Source organism: Taurulus bubalis (assembly GCF_910589615.1).
Source record: "Taurulus bubalis genome assembly, chromosome: 1".
Lineage (NCBI taxonomy): Eukaryota > Metazoa > Chordata > Actinopteri > Perciformes > Cottidae > Taurulus > Taurulus bubalis.
The window spans coordinates 34,326,370-34,343,800 of NC_136589.1; the positions used below are offsets into that span (position 1 = coordinate 34,326,370).

Sequence of the window (17,431 nt, forward strand, 5' to 3'; positions counted from 1 at the left end):
CAGACACATCAGTGTGAGGTTCATTTCATCTATTCTCAATTTAAAATATTACTTGCATTTTGTTACATCAACTACATCAGGTTGTATGTCACTTTTGTGATACAAAATGCATATTTTGTGCTCAAAGATTTTTTATTTGTATGTCCACTACCAGATAAGAGACAGTGAGAAAAGGATGATTAATTAATCCTCTGACAAACAAATGAATGACAACATTCATAACAGAGGATAAAGGATTCAGTGTCCCACGACCAAAGAAGGATGTTGTATTATAAAGACAATGAGAAGAGTGGACAGAGATATTATCTATTTAAAAGAACAATAACAAACTAAAGGAGCTTATGATATGGTGAATGTGTTGAGAACGAGAGCATTACTTTACCTTCATCGACCTAAAATAATTAAAAAAAAGAATACAGAGACAAAACAAAGCTGGGTCAAGGTTTTTAAATTCTGCCATTACATTATGATCTATAACTCTGAGCTAGGTCAGCTAAAAGAAGCATCAATGGACTCATTTCCTCTCTCTTGTCTGCGGACACTGCCAAAGCCTGGAAATCACTTCCAGAGCATTCATAGATGTGCCCGTCCCGAGAGAAGCTCAAATGTGCTACTAACACATTTACCAGATCCATATTTCATAAAAGTGCGACAGTCGAGATAGATCAAGTTGTTTTGATTTGTTTACTCTCCCGCTTGGAAGTCATATAGTGGCCACGGAGGAAACAGTCACATCTTAGGAGAGAGAAAAAAATAGAGAGCTGAGTGCCACAGTCAGAGGGCTACTAACACATCATCAAGGCTGAATTTAGTTCCACTTTTAAACTCTTTCGTCTGGATATTTTACTGATGGAAAGTTTCCAAAACTTAAAAAAATAAAAGACTCCAAACGATTTCTAAAATCAAAAAATGGTCTGACGTAAATTGCAGACATTGCAGCAGCCTTTCTGGTGCAGGATTCAGGTCACCGAGAGATGCTGATTCTCCTGCGAGAGATGGGGCACAACTGTGTGCATGACGTGGCGAGCTGCCCGGCAGTCGGGCCACCTGCTGGACAACACAGGACGTACAAAACGCAGTCATGTGCAGAGACAAACCCGTCACAGTGGCCACGGCAAGTACAAAAAAAAGAAGAACCATGTCTGAGAATACTTTAAGATAAATCAATCTGTGCAGATTGGACAGTCAGGTCTCTCTCTCTCTCTCTCTCTCATCCGCAGGCTCAGCGGAGATCACAGATGTCTTCTCCTGAGCTCGTTATAAAAAAAAATTTAAGAAATCACACACACAACGGCAGAAATGTTCTCCACCTCTGCTAGTCCTGCGTTACATAATGACATAATACACAACGATGCCATTCCTCGGGAGTATAACGTCAGCTCTAAAATACAAGAAAGATTCACTGAGTCAAAATAATAAAAAAAAAGGCAGCACATATCTTTAGCTCTCCATCACGACCGGTCGCAGAGCCCTTGGCTGCATGTGTAGGCTGCCTTGTTCAAAAGCTGCAGCTCCAGTTACTGATCTGAACCGAGGCACACTCTTAGTCCATCGCCCACAGAGATGCTGTTCCCACACAGATATATGCGAGGGAAAAACACTAAAGCTCCCACTTCCAAATCTGACGGTTCTCTTCGTACACATTACTTAACAAGAAAGCAGCAGTACCCGTCCAGCCGGAGCGTCTATCTGAAGACAAGTCTAAAAATACAAACACAGCTTGATCTACGAGCACACAAGCGCACAGACATCGAGCACACAAATCACTCTGGCTGGGTCCTGATCTGAGATTTATTGTATTAAATGGCTTCTATGGTGAGGGAGCGAGGCTGGGCTGCCGGAGTGGAGCGTTCACCTACGGTGCAACGTATCAAGCTCTAATCAGATCACTAGTCACAAGGGCAAAGAGGCAGAAACCGGTCCCGGGAAGAAACAGCAACGCTGGCTCACTTTGTGCAAACAAACCGCATTTCTCTCCCCTTTCCCCCCTTTACTGAGAGTATCTAATATGTTTTGAGATTGTATGTGTTTTATAAAAAGGGGTCAGTTTAACCAAATCTATTTTAGGATATCTAAACCCCTAAAGGTTTTATGGGAAATATTTCTACACCACAAAGTAGTTCTAATGTTTCAATTTGAGTGAACTGACCCTGAAAGAAATGCATTGCTGCTCTCAAATCTCTTTGATTTCAGCAACTTGCAATGAAGGTTAAATAGAGTACATATAACACACCCAATCAGGATCTGTCACTCCTTTATTGTGTAGTACGCCAGTCTGAAGTGGAGCTCTCTTCTGGCCACTCCCTTATCTGCAGTCATCTGGGAAGACTAGACATAAAATAATCTGACAATTCAGATCAGTCTCTCTCTCTCTCTCACAAACACACACACACAAACACACACACACACACACACACAGACACACACACACACACACACACACACACACACACACTGCAGAGGGGGCTGTCTTTGTCTGACATTGAGACAGCCCTTGTTGGCTGGAGGTCATTGCTCAGATCGGTCATGTTTAATCGTGTTCACATCCTCTCCTGCTCCCTTGTGTCAGGTAGCCACTCTGCTGTGCTTTGAGAAACCAATGTTTTCACACAACTTTCCCACATGCTGGAGTGCCACAATCTCTCTCTCTCACACACGCATAGCAGATCCCCTTTGTTCGCATGCATCGAACACTGCTTTGGTCTGACCTTCACAACATGAGCACTACACCACCTGCACACGTTGTTGTCCCTGCAATCACAACATGAAGAGAAGATGTAGGGGCGTGTTGCGCGATCACCACTTACAATGGCACTTTGCACAGGGGTCCTTCTCGTAATCCAGCAGATCTGCAGCACGACTGCGAACGCTGGTGTTCCTCCGCAGTCCTGCGCCATCCCGCACTCCTCCATCCCGCAGGCGGGCCGCTTCCTCCTTGGCATACACACCCAGCTCCTGGGTGTACCGCCCGTACATCTGTGTGCATGAAAGACAGAAAAAAATACTTTTATTCGGGTGGTGCAAGTTGGAAGGCAGTGAAAGAAATGCCGTGTTGGGTCAATGTGAAGATAGTCATCTATCTCTGAAATTCAGAGCGTACAGAACTCAAAGCGCCCCCCTAAAAAAAAAAAAAAAAACTGAATCTGCTCAGCTTCAACTCAACAGTAGTGTAACGACTTCTTCTCAGACAATCAGCTCCACCTGTCAGCTCAGAGCTGATTAGCTCTGCAGGGCTGGCACACAATTGACTTCTAACGATGAGAGGCGGAGTTCTCAGCAAACAATGCACAATCAATCAGGTATAAAGTCTGCAGAGCTACAGGTGATGTTATTGCAGCTTTGGTGCAGTCTACAGTTGCTAATACCATAATGGAGCTTTTCAGGTGTCTCTTTGGCGTGGTGGTTTCCGTTTTGGCTTGTGATGTTTCTGCCCAGCATTATTGGCCGCTGCAGAAGAACCAACTTCCTGCTCAGCAGCAACAGTTGACGCTCCCTCAACCTGCAGCTCCCTTTGACAAGTGCCAGGTGGAGCAGGCAAACCGGATCCAGTGTGGGTCTGCGGACACCACTGCCGACAACTGCGAGAACCTAAACTGCTGCTTTGATGGGCGCCAGTGCTTCTATGGGAAAGCAGGTAATTGTGCTCTCTGCTGTTTTTCTAGTGCCTCTCAAACAAATGCTGCATGCTGAGTGGGAAATGTCTGCAATTGAGAAATTCATCTAATGTGTTTGTCCTCTAGTGACTGTGCAGTGTACCAGGGATGGCCAGTTTGTGGTGGTTGTGGCTCGAGATGCCACTTTGCCCAACATAGATGTGGAGTCTGTCAGCCTGCTGGAGACAGATGACCCCTCCTGCAGCCCCATGGACGTCACCTCATCTTTTGCCATCTTTCAATTCCCTGCGACTGCATGTGGTACTACGTTCCAGGTGAGTGGCGCAGTCCTTGCTTTAGCTAATATGTGACTAGTTTAACTGGTTAAAGTCTGACATCAAATGTGTTCTCACGATACAAAATGGGGGCATGACTTTCCCCCGGCCCAAGATGTCCAAAACCCAGAGACTCAAACTTAAAACTGAGAAATCGTATTGAAACCGCATGTTTTTAAATTCTATTTGTTGCAGGAGGAAGAGGGTTATGTGGTGTACGAGAACCACATGTCGTCTTCATATGAAGTGGGAGTTGGACCCAGAGGATCGATCACCAGGGACAGCCATTTTGAGTGAGTTTGTATAAAACCCATATTTCTCTTTTTTTTTTTTTTGTGGCTTACTGAGGGATTCCTGAGATGTGACAGTCATCTGCTCTCACCCCAAAAGGTTATTGTTTCAGTGCAGGTATTCTGACACCGCAGTGGAGGCTCTCGTCATGGAGGTCACTGCTGTTCCTCCACCGGTGCCGGTCGCTGCTGCCGGACTCCTCCGAGTGGAGCTCAGACTCGGCAACGGACAGTGTCTCTCAGAGGGATGTGTTGAGGGTGAGTGGCGCAGCAGCCTCATCACGACGCCCGCTATTGCAGATTAGTTTTTTTGCTGTACTAAAAACTGATTTGTTTCTTGCAGAAGACGTAGCGTATAGCTCCTTCTACAATCCATCAGACTACCCAATCACTAAAGTGCTGCGGGAACCTGTCTATGTCGAGGTGAACATCATGGCACGCTCTGACTCTAACCTCATCCTGAACATGGAGCACTGCTGGGCCACCGCCAGCCCCAATCCTCTAAGCATGCCACAGTGGGATCTTCTGGTTGATGGGTATGAAGATGGGCTATAGTAAAATGGTTGTGTAGATTTCTGATTTAAATGCTGTGTTCAACATGAGCTCTTGTTTGCTCCAGGTGTCCCTACCATGACGACCGTTACCTGACCACCGTGGTGCCCGTGGATGCCTCCTCTGGGCTGCAATACCCAACTCACTACAAGCGTTTCATCGTTAAAATGTTCACATTTGTGGATCAAAGCAACTTTTCGCCCCAGAGAGACTCGGTACAGTTATTCATGGTGACATTATATCAGTCCCTTGGGTGACATCTAATTGCAGTTTCCTTGACAAAATGCAACTGTCAACTCTTCCAGGTGTTCATCCATTGTGCTACTGAAGTGTGTTATCCCAGCAGCACGCACTCCTGTGAACAGCAATGCCACCGGCAACGTGAGTAGCTCAACTAACAATTGTAATATCGGTGTTTCCTTTAAAGTCTATAAAATGCTCCGCCAATCTAGAGTTGCTTCATCAATGTCCTGGAATTCTGTGTTCCTGCTTTACGCTTCATTAAACTATTGAAGGCTGCCAAATAAGTAGCTTGCGCCACAATCCATGGCCTTCAGCTCAACTCTGAGATGGGAATCTTAAATGTGGGGTTGAAAACCTGTTTTGGTGTGACATTATGTATCACAATTGCGATTTGTCTCAGCTTTTGACTGTAATCTAGTGACTGCTGCACTTTCCATCCTTTTCTTGCAGGAAGAGCTGCACCTGCAGTCAGGAGAGTTTCCTCAAGTCAGAGGGATCTGGTCTCAAGCGGACAGGTTATCCTGACTAAGCGGATACCATCGGCTCCCAACACCAAATCTAAGCAATGATTCCACTGGCTGTGACTTTTAATAAATGCTTACAATGAACTTGCCTGAGTTGCTAATTGAAGGTCACTCTCTATACTTGAAATCATTTTTATTTTGTGCAGAGGCAGTACAGACGAGCATGTAATGCAACCCCCCCCCCCCCACCCCCCTCTTGCTTTGTGCTGAGCAATCAAAAGGTTGCACTAACTGAGAACTGCATATCCTTCAGCGCTGTGAAGGAAATGTGAAAGTTGTTGACGCCGAGAGGTATTGCTGGAGAAATTGTCCTTTAACTACAAAAGCTGTTACAGTAATGGTTGTACAGCAGGCTTTAAATTTTCTCTTTCTAAAAGCACTGATCTCTCCCCCCTCAAGCATGCCACATTAAGATGAGCATCACAACTCCTCCAGGCTCACTGCTTGTGCTCCCTCCTTAACACGCTTGTCCATATATATTTTATAACTGTCCCTCTAGATTTTGTTGTATGCTAAAACTTGCAACATCTCTCCGCACCACCTCCCTCTTTGTCCCACTCACAGCCGTCCACCCTCTCCCCTCATTGAGATGGGCATCACGACTCCTCCAGACTCTCTTTTTCTGCTCTCATGCACAGGCGGTGCAGAGCGGCAGTTTAGCTTCTGACTGACGCGCACAGAAGGACCGTGCTGTCAGTGGTGTTCATTCCCCTCCATTTTAACCGGCAACCTGCCGGAAAAGCATTAAAGCAAAACGTAGCTATACTCGGACAACACAGCCTCATGTATTGGTGAGGACTCCAGAGGCATCGGGCACAGGTGCGCGCTGACAAATACTAACTGCTGTGTGGACATGAATATGCATGTAGGTGTGAAATGTAAACAAGTTGTCACTAGGTTAAAAAAAATTATCAATTAAAAGCAAACTAGAGGATGCAGAAGGGTTTGTGTGGCGTGCATGCTAAATACTGCAAATCAGTCGGTGAAAACTAAACGAGCAAAACTGGGCTCTTCATTGCTGTGATATTTGACTAATTTAAGAATACAGCTTTTCAAATCTAAATTATGGGCTTTATTTACTACACCCCTGGCTCCTAGCGCTGTTGAGGTGGATTATTTGGGTTTTAAGCTGCAATGAAAAGTTAAACTTGGTATTACAGTTTTGTTAGACTTTAAATGCAAAGACAACCTTCACACCAGTGGTCAGTGTACATTCTGAAACTCGGTAAGGTATTCAAATGTGCAATGTAATTTTGCGATTAAAATGTTTTGCTTTCTGCCCTTTACTGGAGAGCAACAGTTGAGATGCAGACAAAGTAGTTCAACAAATGCCGCCGGCCAAAACTAAACCAGTAAGGTTTTATGGTTGGTATAAAAAAAAATCCCATTTTGCACACAGTTGGAAAAGATATCCACACAGAATCTGAAAACTCCAAATGAGTAGTTTCACCAAAAAGAATCAATGCGGCTATTTCCTAAATTAAGTGGCCTACATTGGTAAACTCTTAAAGATCTTGACCAATGACGTAATGGAAGAAAGTAAGTTTTCCTGCTTATCTGATCAATATTGCATCATTACTACACTGGGATATTTAAATCTTTCTTACTGAATCTTGAGTGTTGGCAAACACATTTCCGTGCACCCACACATACAGCAGAGAGGCACACAAACCCACCAGCAACACTAGACAAACACCCACTGCAGTATAAACGGGGCCTGTGTGAAAGCAATCACTGGCCATCTGGAGCACGGCTCCCTGGGAGCGCAGCAGGTGGGACAATGTGGGTTAAATAGGCTGTTATCTGTAACCAGTTCACCTCCCATGTGATCAACTTCTGTATCGACATTAGTCAGTTTACCTCCCACATTACAACCTTCTACACCAGTTCAACCCCGGCCTCCCTCAGGTTGCTATTGACTGGTTTGTCATACACCAAAAATGCTTACAGAGAGAAGAGTTCCAGTTCGATGCTCAGTTCGATAAACCAACTCACATTCATCTAATTATATCCATTAAACAAGATGGCAAATCCAGACATTCCAAATTTGGACAAAAAGAAGGGGATGTTTGAGTGGAGGAGCAGCAGCTATCGTCGCCTGTGATTCTCATAGTTGAAACAAATGGGAAAAAGTCAAATGTACTATTTAGACCCAACTACCCGTGGAAGAGAGTCCGAGACTTTTTTACAGCACCTTTACCACTCAGAGGTGCAGCTTTTGTTCAGTCCAGATAGTTTGGGAATACGAGGCGATGACCACCTCATGAGATAAAACAAAAATATGCATTAATATTGTGAATTTGGTCAACAAAGCCAACGTATGCCATCAAATATCTCACAAAATTAGAATTACTCCATCAAGTCCTGTGCCGACACAGTCAAGTAGCAGTTTACATCCCCGTCTGTCCAAAACTTCATCATGTTATCATTTGAGACGTTTGTGTGAAATCGTCATGATTACAATAGGAATTCTTGAGTTACGGCTAAAAACATGTTTTGTGAGGTAACGGTGACCTATGACCACCAAATTCTAATCAGGTCATACTTGAGTCCAGGTGGACATTCGTTCCAGACATAATAAAATTCCCTCCAGGCGTTCCTGAGATATTACATCCAGTATCGGCCTGGCTGTGTTACGCACACTGCTCCGTACTAACAAGAGCAGCATTACTGCCGGCTCTCTGAGAGCAATTACATGTCCCTCTACAGCACCACTCACTGCCTTAGTTCATACCCGATGAGAACCTTCAGAGAGCATTACAAGTCCACCAGCTTTGTTCTGCGTCAGAACACACACACACACACACGCACACACACACACACACACACACACACAAACTGCTACATCACTCACTTGGCCGCCTTTCTCTGTCGGACCATGTGCAAGCCTAGCACGACAGATGAGCTTCTTTTTTTTTCTCCAAAAGAAAGAAAAGAAAAACAAAGTTCGTTATTTTTCAGCGACTCAAGGCACTGCAGGATAATTTATTCATTGTGAGGAGACAGCAAGGACAACAATTTGACACTCTTAACGACGAAGGCTTGAACATCTAAAACTTTCCTCCTTATTGCTTTTTACTAATACATATTCATAAGACTTTAATCTCTTCTTTTTGTATAGGGTGAGAGTGAAGCGGACCCCCTCACTGCAGAGAGAAAGATGGATAAATCAGACCCTTAAACTCTAAATAAACTGCACAATTACACTAAACGTGTGCTGAGTGTGTATTGATGAGACCAGGATAATAACAGGGGGACTAAAGCACTCGGGCTAATCTGAGCTATGAAGCCTCCAGGGACAAGGTTGAAAATTGAATTAGAGGAGAAAGTGACACATTTGACTCATCCCACAGTCTACATTTATATTAATATAGGTAGCTGGGCTGCCTTTAGAATACTTACCTATGAGTCAGTGCTCTCACACACACACACACACACACACACACACACACACACACACACACACACACACACACACACACACACACACATTGACTAAAACAACCTTGATGCGGTCGAGCGGACTCTTTGCACCCAGACAAGTATAAAAAAAAGAAGAAAATACACCAACACACTCTGATCATATAAGTGGAAGGCAACACAAAAGATGGGGGAGGGTTGGAAGGGGGAGACGTCAGTGAGGCTGAAGCATCAAGCTGACATCTTGTCAGAAATAGATTTGAAGGGGTGGGGCTGGGTTTTTTTGAGGACATCATGACACTGATCCACTGATCACTGAAGATTACGTTTACAACAGGTCTAAAAAAGACCGTCACCGGGAGTTAGAACTGGGAAACAAACACACTGAAAGTCTGCCTATGGTGTTGTGGACATAAACCATGCACAAGCAGCTATAGGAATGGCAATATTCATTTTTCCCCTGTGGTATCTACACTTTTACAACTAAAGTACAATTTTGAGTGACATCAGTGTTTCCATTTTATGCTGCTCGCAACATACCGATGGCCGCCCCTTCCTTTAGGAGACTTTGGGTTCAGCAGCATCTTGCTCAAGGTCACGTCGACATCAAAACCACCAATTCTGTGATAAATGGACACCCTATACATTGTCCTCATTTCAGAACAAATCAAACACTTTTTACTCATCACATGTATCTGACAGAATATCTGAACCAAGTAGACGATTAATCAATTAGTCGATTAACAGAAAATTAATCTGCACCTATTTTCAGAATTGATCAATCGTGAGAATAATTTTCTGGTTCTAGCTTTTCAAATGGAAGATAGAACCAAATAGTAGACTAATTATCTTTGGGTTTCAGCAGTTTGAAGCTCCGGGTAGTTTTTGCACTTCTGGCATTTCGCAGCTTTTTCTGTCAGATACAGCCCACTAGTGACTTATTCAGATTTTACATACAAAACATTTGGTCATTTAATTAGATATGATGCATTATTATAGAATAAACTACATAACTGTGTATGAATAGTTAAAAGGATTTCCACATCGACCAACTACAGCATGAAAAGGCTGCTTATTTGCATAATTATATGCAAATACTACTAATAGTCAGTAATAACAGGACAATATATAACCTGCATGAGGATTATTTGTTATAAATAGCTGCACTTTTATTCAAGTAAGGGATCTCTTCTTCCACTTTTGTTTATTGCACAACAAGACTTATTGCTTTTGGGTTATCAACTAATGTTTGTTATTTCAAATTATTAGGTCCTACATCTTGTGAGTTTTTTTGTTTTTTAATATCAGAGTGTACAAGTTTATTGTATATTGGCAGTTAGCGCTTTGGTTCGTGAGTCCAACCTTGACAATACAATGAACTGGGTCTATTTTATCCGTCAAATGAATTGAGATGGATTGTTTTTCTGTCTGCAGTCTCTGCAGTGACTTGTTCAGTGGTCGGCAGGTGAAGGCACTATTCGGAAGTGACAGAAGCTGAAATGGACTCGAGCCAGCTTCTGTGTGTGGGCAACGGATGGAATGCTGACTATGAGGAACTAGAGCCCCTTGAAGAGACAGCGCTTTTGTGCATGTTTGTGTGTGTGTGTGTGCGTGTGTGTGTGTGTGTGTGTGACAGTGACAGATGGAGAGAGAGAGAGAGATGCGGAGATACAAAAGAGATGTGTATGAATTTCTATTTAAATTCTATTTAAAGTGTCTGAGTTCCCGTCCTAAAGCTTCTCATCATAGCTGCACCAAATGGCCATGAGCGGTAGGGTGACGCTGCTCAATTACAAAACACAGAAATCCTGAAAAACAATGGAAGTAAACTGCAAACAGCATACTCGTATTTACCAACCCCTCTGGTCTGTGGAACATTACACCGAACAATACAAAAGAGAGGAGGGAGGCAACAGATCTCACAGTCCAGTTTTTTTTTTGTGGACAAGAGTGCTTGCTCACTGCTGTTCAGGAGACACAGTGCAAATTAGCAGTATGCAAATACACAAGTATGCGCAGTCTTAAGACTGTGTGCGCAATTGTATCATTCCACCATGTTTTGTAGCTGGAGAGATTATAATTGATAAGTTCAATTAAGTCAGATAAGTCCTCTTCTCCTGAGCCACCATATGCATATTTTTGCATTAATCCTTTTTTTTTTTTTTTGTGGCCCCGTTGCTTTAAATATTCATCAACCACAGACAAATGGAAAGAGATACAAAATGGTGAGAACTGGATCTTGTCAGTGGTGTGTCTTGAAAGCCAGTGCAGCATGTTGCTCAGAAACAAACCCCCACACACACACACATACAGAAAGGCCGGCCGGCTGTGTGCTGTGTATCCTATCCTGTGCTGCAGTGCCCTGTGGCGGGGTGGGGGCGGGGTGAGAGGAGGTATGGGGTGGCTGCTTTTCCTCTTCAGGTGGATCATGACTTTGATCCCTGCCGCAGCCAAATCCTCAAGCCTCCCCGCTGCTGGAAAGACATGAACACGCCGTCTCTAACATCTGCTCCGACAGAGATTTACCACACAAGCACGTCTGTGTGTAGGCAGGTACACAGTGCATACACGCCTACACACACACACACACACACACACACACACACACACACACACAAGTGAGACCTATGGAGCAAACTTGCCCACGTGTTTGATGAGAGAAAACACATGCCCACACACACACACACACAAAGATCTCCTTGGCCTCTGAAAAGAGCTTCTGAAAAGAATTCAGATAGAAGGCTGCAACACTCTGACACCACGTCACCACTCTCTGTCCTTTTCTTTTCAGTCTCTGATCTGCGTCTTGTCCACTTTACCCTATCCCACGGGACACCGGGGAGGCAGAGAGGCACTGCATGCTGTCCCAGCATGCACAGCACCTGACAGAAGTTGTAGAAGCCAGTGACCCATGCACCCGACCCTGGTTGCTTTCCAACTGCTCAAAGGATCTCTCCTGCATCTCTGCACAGGACCCAGAAAATAACAGCTTGCTGCCTTTTCTTTTTTTCATATACAAAATATTGATGGTTATAAATAGCTTGTTTATTCCCTGTTTTACTATTCCCTTTGGATAATGAGTTCAGAGAGGTTAGTGATTATGCTTTCTAAGAGCAATCCAAGAAATCTGTTTGGTGCAGTGCTGACAATACAGCATCAGTGCTGCTGTGCAGAATGTATGAATGGATATTATTTACATATCAAGTCATTTGCTTGCTTTAGGGTTGACTTTGCACAAAGGGAAAAATGTAATCGCGGTAATTTGCAATGTAATTATATCCAGCCGTTCAGCTTATTTATGTAATGAGTTTATGATACCCACCGCATATTATCTTAATGGCTTGCCAAAGCAATGCTCATTGAATGTAAAGCTCCAGCATCAACAGCAGCCATAGATTTAATGGCTGCTTTTTGTTCTATTGTCTTTAACACGTAAAGCAGTCAATCAGCTGCCGATTCTATAAAAAGATTATTGCTAGAAATGTATAGATACTGGAGGGAATTGACAATTGTTTTTGTGCAGTAGCTGTTAATGAGGAGATGACATTTCTGTGCTGCGTCCTCGTGGAGAAGTTATCAGACAGATCTCTATTTTTCTCTATCTGCTTCGAGACATCTGCTTAGTCCTGCTATACAGCACCAGTGGTTCTGTGCTGCCAGAAATTTAAGATACCACATGACTGAAAATCCTCTAAATCTTGCTGATGGCAAACAGTAAAGCACAGAATCCTATTGTCAACATTAGAGACAATTTAAGACTGTGGCTACGCAGGCAATAAACTCTGTGAGCCGTCACTTATCTGATTTTAGTTTGTGGTTAACATCTATCTGTGCTTGTCATTTTGTTTTGGAAGAGGAAAACAGAGGTGCTTTGTTGAACCAGAGGGAAGGTGTTTGATAAATAGCGCTGTCACTACTTAGAAAAGTATTGGAAAACACGCTGCACAAATGCTGGCATGTGCAGAAACATGCATGTATTATGGGGTAATGGACTGGTACCCAGGCAGTGATTGATAAAGCCATTGATCTGAGAGCTATAGTCCACAGAGAGGGAGGGGGCAGGCGGCACGTTCCAATCCTCTGACTGCCATTTTATATTACTATTGATCTTTGCACTGAGACACACAGCATGGCATCGATCTTCACACAGACAAAGAAAAACACACACATCTGTACCACTTAGGGCCCAGACACATCTGCGCGAAGACGGACTGACTGACAGACAGACGCACATGTGGAAACAAGTGGACACAACAACAAAAAGAAGCGAGGAAAGGAGGATAAGCGATAACTGCAGTCACAGACTCACACATCCTTGTGGAAGGACACTTTAATCCACTGCTCTGTCTGTCTGCCCCTTTCATCCGAATATAGATGTTCACTGCGTGGAGAGCTCCGGGGTTTGACCGTCCACACATGAGTGGGTAAAACTGGTGCATGAAGCAATTCATATTTAGACACACTTTTTGTTCACAAGTAGAAAGGGGGCGCGCGAGCAAACAGGAAGGGATGAGGAGAAGGAGACAGAGGAACGCATGAGGGGGCACGAGGAGGCGCAGGATCTGCAGGAGAAGTGGGGGAGATAAGGGAGACACAGGACGTGAGTGAAATGCGTTAGAGCTCGAGTGAGGCTCTAATCGCTTACTGCAAGGATATTAACATCTTAATAATGAGCCATTAGGCCACACATAAAGTAATCAGAGATAGCCATACATGCATTTCTTCGAGCTGAACAAATTAATCTAACATGGTTTGGTGAAATCTAAATTGATTGAGAATTAATTATGGCAGGCAGAGGCAGAGAGTGATGCAACACCTGTGGATCAAGGCAACTGAATGGAGAGCACAGCAGCCACTAGAAGGAAAGCAGGGCAAACAGGAGATACAATCAGCCAACAAGGGAATATTACATTCAAATATATATATATATATATATTAAAGCTGCACACAATCCCCCTCCTGTACTCATACAGGGCACATTTTTTGAGCAACCGAGAGCTGTGTCTCCATCCTCTGGCCAAACTGGCATCCATGACACCCCCTGCATGGCCGACGCATGTGTCCGAAGACGTCGTCTGTACGACCTCATGCGAAACTCACCAAAGTTTGCTGATACTGAAGCGTCCGGTCCTCGGCCTTGTCCTTCACCATTGTCGCAATATCCTCATTACAGACACCCACTCCGGGAGTCTCGGGGTATAGCAGCAAGTCCGCCCGCTAATTAATCTGCGGAGGAGGACCCGGCACCTGCCATCACATGCGCAGCGCGTAACAGGTCTCTTATCATGAGGCGTCCTGCATGACACAAAGCGCCGCTGCGATCTGTGTGTGTGTGCATGTGTGTGTGTGCTAGATGAGAGTAGCTGCCGACTCGGAGCAGCGCTCGTGCGGTTTGACTGCAAAACACCGCCTCCCTCCTCCAATATCTGCACTGTCTCCACTGTCTCTCTGGAGTTACCACATTAATGATGTGATGTTTTTATTTTATTGTTTTCGTGTGCGCAGGAGTGTGCAGGTGCCGTTGTAATGAAACGCCTATTTGGACAAATGAGGATGTGTAGGGTATGTTGCTCTTATATATTCTTGCGTGGTACTGCGCTTTGCTCCCGATTTGAGTCATCAGATGGATTGATTCAAGTGTGATGAGTAATGCTCAAGGGTGAGGCTTGTTATGGCTCCGTCAATGTCGTAAATGCATCTTTACAACGGCCCTTTAGTAAGTGAATACAGAATGGTGGCTGATCATCCATCAGTGACTTCTATTAGCCGATGTCCTTTTACAAGCGTTTCACTGTCACGTATAACGGACTATAGTTTAAAGGGAGGTGACTCCAGTATTTTGTACAATGAATATATAATCTCTGGATTTGATTCCAGATAATCTTTCTAAATCTAATTATTTACTTGTTTCACTTCTGTACTTTTTCTTTAAGAGGCAGTCACTTTTCCCGAAAGATGGGTTCTCACAAAAGACACATTTAATAAAGGCATAAGTCAATGCAGCAGAACCATAAGAAGAAGAATAGAAGAATAGGTCCTGACTTTTAGTTCCTGAATGGTCAAGCATAAATAACGGCATCTTAGATTTCCCCATAATGCAACTCACTGTATTTATTTGCACCCTCCCACAGTGTATCTTTTTAACTGTTTGAAGTTTTCAGAACCCAACTCAAAATGAACCCTGACGTGACGTCATGTTTAAAAAGCGGTGGAATGCCCCTTTAAAAAGCCCTGGATTTAATGCAAACTGAACTGGAATAACATCATGTTTTTGTTCTTTTTGAAGCTGTCAGGGGGGACAAAGGTTGCTAAATGATTGATCGCATGAAGAACGACACCAAGGTGGCGAAAACATATAAAACTTCAACCGGCTCGCATTTCCCTTTCTCACACGTGCACACAGAAAACAGACGACCTACACATTGGACCTGGATGTGTGACACACGGCCTGACCAAGTGAACACCATGATGTGAGTGGTGCCTTCTAGCAGTAAGCTCCATTCACAGGGTCAATTAATGAGTACGACAATCACGCAACACACATGCACGCAGACACACAACTCAACACCGATGGCAGATTTTGGACATCATCAAACCACCAAATGAGGGCATGTCATGCGGGAGATGGTGGTCATCCCTCTAGTTCAAAGACAGGTATAATCAATGCAAGGGAATACATGCATTGCCTCATATTCAAGTGTATTTAGGAGAGGCAGTCTTCTTCTATTTGCTGCCAAACAGCCCCGTAAGGAGCATTCTGCAGTAAGTGCAGTCTCAGGCACAACAACAGGCTGATAAACCATAAAACTTCCTTCTGTGTTGCTGCGTTTCGCTTTCAGAAGCACTTAGCATGCAGGAGAGATTGTGTCCAACACTGAAAGCTCATACACTCTCAGATCACTTCCTTTCCTCGGATGACACATGTATTACAATACCCTGTGCTCATCTCTCTGGGCTTTCACTAAAGGCTTTTCAGAGGTGCTACTCACTAGCAGGGAAATCTATCTCCACTAAGAGATGTGGTGCCAAAGGGGGATCGCACCTGAACGATAACCACTGTTCCAAAGATTCACTGCTGCTTTGTCGGGCGCCAAACCTCCGTCGTGTTTGCCAATAAGCCCCCAGTTCTTCTGTGAATTCAGGAAATTCAAATTGTTTAAGAGTTCTGAACTTTATCAGGTCCATAGAAATATGCTTGCCTTAGCCACTTGTACTATTGTTTTAAACTTGGACCACCAAAACAGCAGGTCGCTAATGAATTCAAGCGTTAAATGGACATAATCCGGTCGGCCTTGTCACAGACTGACGTGCATTTGAATATCAAACTCTCTGATCTTCTACAGGTTAAAAGACTTAACTCCTCCGGGAGTCAATGCCTCTGACTGGCTGACAGATAAAACCGGTCCTGCACAAGGCTGCAGCTGATTGGCTGTTGGCAGGGCAACCAGTTCAAAGCGCTGGACCGCTGGCACCAGAATTAGGGCCTCTGAGAGTGATGAGACAGATTTCACCTAAAAAGCACGATCATTATTCATGCACTTCAGGTTCACGCGCACCTCCTCACGTCCCCCCCCCCGCCCCCCCTCTTTTAACCGAGGGTAAAGAGAGTCACCGACTTCATTTTATCCGGGAGCTAGCAGCCACAGACAGACAGGGGTACCGTGGCCCCAGCAGCAGGAACTGGTTGCTCTGCCGCCCCGAGCACCAGCACACTGACCCACATCGCCACAGGACTCTTTAGAAATAAACCACCCAACTCTTAATGGAGGTTCCAAAATACAAGAGGAAAAACAACATGTCCCCTGTCCTCTGTGACAGTGACAGTTAAGTGACAGCGCTCGATGACCACATGAGGAGAAAGCGTGGTCAAAAAATCCATTTCCAGCCCTCCTTAGAAAATATTGTGAAGCATTTATGGTTGTGATTAGAACAAGGTTGTTAAGTTAAGTGTTATTATACATTATTTGTGCGTCACTGTAAGGAAAGATATGTCTTCCATTGACGGACGTCTTTCTTTTCATTATTTTTTATGATGGACATATCAATCTTATTTAATCTGACACACTATAATATGTCCATTTTCTCAATTATAGTATTTGACTGCGATACATCAGTATTACAAGGACCTTGAGTCCTTGCGCAACATCATGATGTACAACCACCTGTGCTCTTTTTTGGTGTTACATGACAAGTTTCAGTCATTCCCATTAGCTTCGACTGACAGAAAACACTTAACCTGTCGGAAATAACCCCAGAATGACCCCTGAACACCAGCAAATGCACCGTAACACAATCAGACCCACACTTGCCATTTGCCCTTGAGCCAGATGTGGGCAAAGTTCAGAAGACACGCGTGGATTAGACACTTTGGCGGGAGAAAAGGGAGACAGTGATGCATCTTGTCAGGACGCAGCATACTTACGGTTTCCCCGGAGTCTGCTTGCCTCCTCTTTTTTTCTTCTTCTCTCCTCCTC

The 17,431-nt window shown here is 44.1% G+C and overlaps 2 protein-coding genes across 2 annotated transcripts in view; one reads left to right on the top strand and one right to left on the bottom strand.

The window, feature by feature from the left end:
• Positions 1 to 14,108, bottom strand: part of clcn2a (chloride channel, voltage-sensitive 2a) — a gene marked incomplete at both ends in the record, with an annotated part of 28,198 nt that extends 14,090 nt beyond the window's left edge. The window contains 2 exons of the mRNA XM_079230799.1: positions 2,808 to 2,976; positions 14,058 to 14,108. Coding sequence (XP_079086925.1) covers positions 2,808 to 2,976; positions 14,058 to 14,108 — 220 coding nt within the window. The remainder of the gene's footprint in view (positions 1 to 2,807; positions 2,977 to 14,057) is intronic.
• LOC306741445 (zona pellucida sperm-binding protein 4-like) lies at positions 3,370 to 5,582 on the top strand (the record flags this gene model as incomplete). Its single annotated transcript, XM_079223734.1, has 8 exons — positions 3,370 to 3,634; positions 3,741 to 3,928; positions 4,124 to 4,221; positions 4,319 to 4,476; positions 4,562 to 4,754; positions 4,838 to 4,985; positions 5,076 to 5,151; positions 5,464 to 5,582. The coding sequence occupies 8 exons, from the start codon at positions 3,370 to 3,372 to the stop codon at positions 5,580 to 5,582; spliced, it is 1,245 nt and encodes a 414-aa protein (XP_079079860.1).
• Positions 14,109 to 17,431: the final 3,323 nt, after the last annotated feature.